At 35.9% G+C, this 7,080-nt stretch overlaps 1 protein-coding gene across 1 annotated transcript; it reads left to right on the forward strand.

The window, feature by feature from the left end:
• The first annotated feature begins 4,449 nt into the window (after positions 1-4,449).
• LOC126063314 (putative olfactory receptor 2B8) lies at positions 4,450-5,412 on the forward strand. The gene has a single exon (XM_049861664.1). The coding sequence runs from the start codon at positions 4,450-4,452 to the stop codon at positions 5,410-5,412; it is 963 nt and encodes a 320-aa protein (XP_049717621.1).
• Positions 5,413-7,080: the final 1,668 nt, after the last annotated feature.

Raw genomic sequence — 7,080 nt, forward strand, 5'->3', positions numbered from 1 at the left:
GCCCAAACAGCATTATGAATCGATTTGAAAATTTCTTTGGAGCTTGAAAATATACTTAAGGGTCCATGTATAAATAACAAGGGCAGGAAAATGACCTAGAGAAGAGATTGATCTGAAATTCAGGATTTATTCTACAGGAAGGAAAGTCAAATGGCAGAATTATGTAGAATTCATTTGGTTTGTAAGCAATTTATGATGCTATTTTTCATATTTTCCCCATGGCCCAAGCTTTTGTGTTCATGATTTTACTTAATTGCAACGGGGAGGTTGGATTCTCAAGGTCAAAATTTCTAGCAAGTCCCCTCTTAAGTCACTGTAGTCCCTGAGGAGTTAAGGACAAAGAGACCCTAGGTACTCCAGTATTCTTTCAAATATGGAATAGTGGATGAGCAGAGTTTACTGGGATGGGATTTAGATACAAAGAAGGACCAACTATAAAGAGAAAATCATTACCTTACAGGTGGAAAAATGAAGTAAAACTAAATGGCAAAGGGAACACGATAGATCCCTGGAGGCACTTCTTGGAAAGAAAAAGGAACCTCATTTCTGAAACAGGGGAAGTTACTTTTACTCTTTGTGCTTATTTTGATCTTAGAGACAGAAAATTCTGTTTAGGCAACTGTCATTTTGACAAAGAATTTGTCGAATGGAGACTGAGACTACAGATAACAGTAGGAGAGACGTGTGTAATCATGGTATGTGAGTTAAAAACAAGTTTATTGAGAATGAAAACTTATTTAGAGTAAAAGGAAAACATAACTATATTTAAATACTTTAACAGCAAGAGTGAATAAGCTATTGAGTTTAGGTTTTCAGTAATTTTTTCTTTTTAATTTACATAATTATTTATTATGGGAAGAACTGACAGGAGAAAAATTATGCTTGGTAATTCCTCTAAGGCATGAACTGATCTCTTCCCCCAAACCGAGGCAGATTTGAAGAAACCTATGTAAAAAAAAAAAAATGTAGGGGATGAGAAATGACTTAAATAATCAAGAGGTTAAGCCTCTGTTTATCAAGAAATAATATTTCTAAATATATTTAACTTTCAATCCAGAAAAGTTTATTAGTGGAGTTAGAGGTACTACATGTTCATTTTTCCTAACATGCACCACGTAAATGTTTCAATGAGTTTGTTATTATACCAGTTAGGGAGCGCAAGTGGTACAAAGAGATATATGTTTCCCTTGTTTCCAAGACCAATTTAATTATGCACCTCGCTCACAATTGTGTCCTATTCTACTGAAGAAAAGATAAAAGGCATTTAATACTATTAAAGAAAACATGAGGAAAAGCTTTTTGAATGGTTGCTGTGAGATACTTGTTTAGGTGAGTAAGATATAAAAAATACTTTCTGAATACACCTCTAGGTTAGATGCTTAGTTTTCAAAATTGACAACCATGTAATAAAAGCCATTCTTCTTCTTTTTTTTTTAATAATTTTTATTGTGCTTTAAGTGAAAGTTTACAAATCAAGTCAGTCTGTCACATGTACGCTTATATACACCGTACTACATTCTCCCATTTACCCTCCCCCTAATGAGTCACCCCACTCCCTTCTTCCAGTCTCTCCTTTCGTGACCCTTTTGCCAGTTTCTAACCCTCTCTCCTCTCCCATCTCCCGTCCAGACAGGAGATGCCAATACAGTCTCAAGTGTCCACCTGATACAAGTAGCTCACTCTTCTTCAGCATCTCTTTCCAGCCCATTGTCCAGTCCCTTCCACATCTGATGAGTAGTAATAAAAGCCATTCTTAACAGTATTCTTTCCAGAAAACTTCATTAAAACCAGAATGTTTCTTTTTTTTTTTTTTCCAAAAGTAATAGTGAATATTATCCTTTGAAGAGAAGGAAGTTAGAGCTGGTCATGGAATAATTTTGAATTAGGTGAAATCTGGCTTTGGTGACCTGTTATTTCTCCTTTCATTGCCTTGGTACAATTCATGTTGCCTTCTTAGGTCTGGAAGTTCTCCTATGCTGTCCAAATTACTACCTATGCATATATGTTTCCATATGCTATAGAATGACCTCTTTTTCCACAAAAAATTATTCTCAAATTTGTATCAAATCGCAATATGAATGGTGAATGATGTATACCTGGGAGCAGTATAAGATGTAGCAGGACTATACATTAACCTAAAGGAATTAAACATAATTTTTCCATGTCACCTATCAAATAATAGTTATTTGTACTACGGATTATATATCCAGGATATTTGCTTAAGGAGAAATTGCCAGAAAAAAGAATATTTTTATTTTTATCACTAAAAAGATAGCAGCATTTCCCTTATTCTTTTTAATTCTTGGAGGTATTTAAATTTTTTTGGTATGAAAGATTTCATTCATATTTATATAGTAATCTTTTGACATTGTACATTTATTTAGGAACTGTTCACTTTATGAAGTCAATCTTAATAAGATTTTTAAATAATTGGATCTCAGGACAGTAATTATCTGTAAGTTGTGCTGATATGGTTCATTCTTTCCATTTTGACTTTTTATTTCATTTTATTGTTTCATTGTGCTGGCTAGAAACCAGCTCACTATTCTTCCCAGGGCATAATTCTACTCTGTCATTTGTAAATTCAAACAAAAGGTTGACCTTGAATTCTAGCTTACAGATATTTGGAGATGACAGATTTTGGATTTTTAAAAACTAGTATAAAATGTTATAAAGGAAATAAGTTGCTAAGTGAACCCAGGTTTACTCATTAATTCTCATGGCCACGTACAATACAGTGTTTAGGAGCCCAGGGTTTTCTCTGAGGCGGCTCCGGAGCCTGATGCTTGCTCTTCACTAGCTGTGTGACTGTAGGGAAACTATTCAGCCTTCTGTAACTCAGGGTCACTGTCTATAAAATGAATACGACTAGTGAATGTGTGAGAATTAAATGAGATACTAGATGTAAAATGCTTATAAAAGCCCTTTACTCATAGAATCATTCCACAAATGATTGTTTCTGTAATTATTTTAATACTAATACATTTGTGTGACACACATAGTTCAATGTTTGAATACAAACATTATCACTTGAATTATATATTATATATTTGTTTTACTCAGATGAGGAAAATGAAGCATATAGCCAGAGTGTGTATGTGTGTGTGTGTTATTACATATTTGGTAATTGTCACCACCAGGGCTCACACCAGAGAATTTGTTTAAGGTTTTTCACAGATTTTTCCATTTTGATACATAAAATCCTAGTGCAGGTGTGTTTTTTCAGGAAACAGAACATTACATTATACTGAAGCTTTATTACAAGAAAGCCTGTTTTGAGCATTTTTCTACCTGGAGGTGTGGTCAAATGAAATAAATGGTGAGATCACTGTAGAAACTATAAACATCCTTGTGGTTCATGTTATTGGATACAAATATATATTCTTTGATATAAATATTTTCGACATAAACGATGTAAGTAAAAATATTTGTGCTATTCATCCTAGCTACGTTGATACCTAATTGCTGTCGTTAGTTGCCATTGAGTCCATTCTGACTCATGATGACCCCATATGTTACATAGTAGAACTGCTTTGTTGTAATCTTAATGGAAGCAGATCACCAGACCTTTTCTCTTGTGATAATGCTGAGTGGGTTTGAACCACCAACCTTTAGGTTAGCAGTAGAGTGTAAACTGTGCCCCCCAGGCACCTTCCTTGGCTATATATTATAATAAATAAACTCTATGAATGTACTCCATTGGGTCTTTGGAATTTTATCCATATTAATTTAAGAACAGTAAGCAGAAAGGAGAAATATGTAATTTACCTTCTCTTACTGATAATGCCTTTCATAGATGGTAATTTCCATCTAAGGAACCCTGGTGGTGCAGTGGTTAAGCTCTCAATTGCTAACCAAAAGGTTGGTGGTTCAAACCCACGAACCGATCAGAGGGAGAAAGGTGTGGCAGTCTTCTTCCACAGTTCCACTCTGTCCTACAGAGTCACTGTGCATTGGAATCCCCTTATTGGCAATCATTTTTTTTTTTTTTTTAATTTCCATGTGCTGTAATAGAAATGCACTAAAAAGCAGACAGGCAGTGAAGTGTGTTGAATGAAGTTAAGTTAGAAACTATATTGAGTAAATTAGAGATTTAATGATGCTCCAATGAAGTATCGGGTTTTTTCAATCTTATCAAATCTAACAAGTTTTTATAAGAAACTCTTTACTATCTTAACTTTTCTAATACCTCTTCACTTTGTGAACTCTGAGTTTACTAAATGGAACTCATAGATACAGTTTTCAAAATACAGATATATAATTATTACTGTTCGTTTTTCAATGTGAGGCAATAAAGGAAAATTCATTGCTGATTTGATTTGTTTCAGGATCCCCTATCCAGTTCCTCTGTTGAACACGGGTTCATGAGCCAATGTTAAATTATAAGCATAGGATAACAAGACTCCTAAAATTCTGACCTTGGTGTTCCCAGCAAGTAGTGTCACTGCAATGAGAAGATTCAACAACACCTTCCATCACCCCACTGGCTTTGTCCTGGTGGGTTTTTCGGAATGGCCCAGGCTAGAAATGACCCTCTTTGTGTTTATCTCCATCTTCTACATAATGACCCTCCTTGGGAATTCAGCCATCATAATCTTGTCTCGCCTTGATCCCAGGCTTCACACTCCCATGTACTTCTTTCTGGCTAAACTTTCCTTTTTGGACCTCTGCTATACCATCTCAACTGTCCCCCAAATGCTGGTAAATATCCAGAGCCCCTGGAGAAACATCAGCTACATGGGCTGCATAGCTCAACTTTTCATCTTTCTTGGCCTAGGATCCACTGAATGTGTACTTCTCTCAGTAATGGCCTTTGATTGTTACATAGCTATATGCCAACCTCTCCATTACACGGTTATCATGCATTCTCGGCTATGCCAACAACTGGCAGCAGTGGCTTGGATAACAGGTTTCAGTAACTCCTTGGTGCAGACAGTGTTAACTTTCTTGTTACCTCGCTGTGGTCAATATCGGGTAGAGAATTTCTTCTGTGAGGTTCCTGCTATGCTTCAATTATCATGTGTTGATACGTGGATCAATGAAGTGGAGATGTATGCAGCTGTGGTTGTGATAAAAGTTATCCCAGTTGGATTAATTCTACTTTCCTACATCAATATTGTCAGAGCTGTAGTAAGGATCCAGACCTCTGAGGGTCAAAAGAAGGCCTTCAACACATGTGGGTCTCATCTGCTGGTGGTGATTATGTTCTATGGCTCAGTCATTAGTGGTTATGCATATATGGCACCCAAGAGTAGCTCAGCCAAATTGAAGGGGAAGCTTCTTGCACTCTTCTATGGACTTATAACTCCAATGCTCAACCCTCTTATCTATAACCTGAGAAACAAGGATGTTAAGGGAGCAGTAAAAAAGCTACTAGGGAGAGAACAAGACCAAGGGTGGAACATGGCTTAGGAGCATGTAGTCTTCTCACAGTTCACATTCTGCCTTCTCATCTTTCAGAACATCTTTTGTTAACTCCCTTTATTCTCTCCCCTCTCCCACTCAAATTAATTGTAACTATTTTCACCTATGCCTTTCTTAGAAAGTAAAAGATTGTTCTCCCCCAAAAGTAATGAAAAATAAAAAATAAAACTGTTGCCCTCAAGTCAATTCCCACTCATGGAGACTCCATGTGTGTCAGCAGAACTGTGCTCCAGAGTTTTCGATGGCTGGTTTTTCAGAAGTAGATCCCCAGGTCTTTCTTCTGAGGTGCATCTGGATGGATACAAACCTCCAAACTATTGGTTAGCACCACCCAGGGATTCCACAAGTAATGAAACAGAGTTCTAAAAACGGATAATGAGTTTTTATAGATTTTAGTAAAATATTACATTTTTTGTTAACATATGCTGTCTTTTCTAATGAAGTTTTTAAATTTATAACCAAAAATGACTTTTTATTAAAACTAATGGTTAACATAATTATCCTGAGATTTGTTAAAAAGAAGAAAGTTGATATGACTAAATTATGTCACAAAATTAGCAGAAAGCACCCATAGACAATTAAGAAGTCACTTCATTTCCTATTTGTATATTCTTTTTTTTTTTGATGTTGTCAGTATAACTGTTGTATGTCTAATCTTATTTAACCGCTATTAGGATGTGACATTCTCAGAGGGCCAGGTGCATGCTGTGGTTATCTATACTGTTCTGGAGAACTAGGATTGCACATAAAAACAGCTCTGTGTAATGCCGCTCCTTGTTTGTTTACTTATTTAATCCTTCAAGCAGCCTCTTTTAGCATGTGTCTCTAACTCTACATCTAATTCTACAGAGGTTTTCCCTCATGGCTAGCATATGGAGAATGTATGTTTCTTAGTAATGACCTTTGGTCTCAAAACTTTTTGTTGCGTAATCAGTATGTATATATTTCTTCTTGGTGCTGAATCATTTTTATCAGGATTATAATAGCTATTCTCAGCAGGGCAATTGGAAGAATAACAATTGTAACTCTAAACTGAAAGGTAAGAAGTCACAGAGTTTTCTTTTTCTTTGCATAAAAAAAAATGAATGTTGTTGATGTTTTGTGCAGTTGAGTCAATTATAATTCATAGCAACCCTATATAACCCTACATAACTGCCTCATAGAGTTTCCTAGGCTGTAATTTTTATGAAAGTAGATTGCCAGGTCTTTTCTTCCTTGGAGCCACTGGCGTGTTCAAACCACCAACCTTTCAGTTAGCAGCTGAGCCCTTAACCATTTTGCTATCAGGCTGTGCCACCAGGGCTCCTCATTCCATCCAGCAACCATCATACAATAATATAAAAAAATGCAAAAATAGGGTATTGGGATACCAGAGTAGATATCCCCAGTAACCTTTGTTTTACAGACTCTACATTATTATATGATAATTTCTGGATGAAAGGCCTACCTCTAGGAAAAGGTGTCTGGACTTGACACAATTTAGAGTCTCTTGCATGTACTATAAACATAATCCAAGTGTGTAAAAGATCATCCTCATCTTATTTTCTTACCTTCTTGGACAGATTCTGATGTTCATATTGGGAATAGAGGAGAAAGAATAAATTGAACAATCACATAGGTAAATTTACAGTAGAAAACAGGAAAAAGCATCTACCC

This window comes from Elephas maximus, chromosome 1, assembly GCF_024166365.1.
Source record: "Elephas maximus indicus isolate mEleMax1 chromosome 1, mEleMax1 primary haplotype, whole genome shotgun sequence".
Classification (NCBI taxonomy): Eukaryota; Metazoa; Chordata; class Mammalia; order Proboscidea; family Elephantidae; genus Elephas; species Elephas maximus.

What these genes read in the sequence shown, in the direction of transcription:
- LOC126063314 (XM_049861664.1), top strand. Translation starts at nt 4,450, where the DNA reads ATGAGAAGATTCAACAACACCTTCCATCACCCCACTGGCTTTGTCCTG.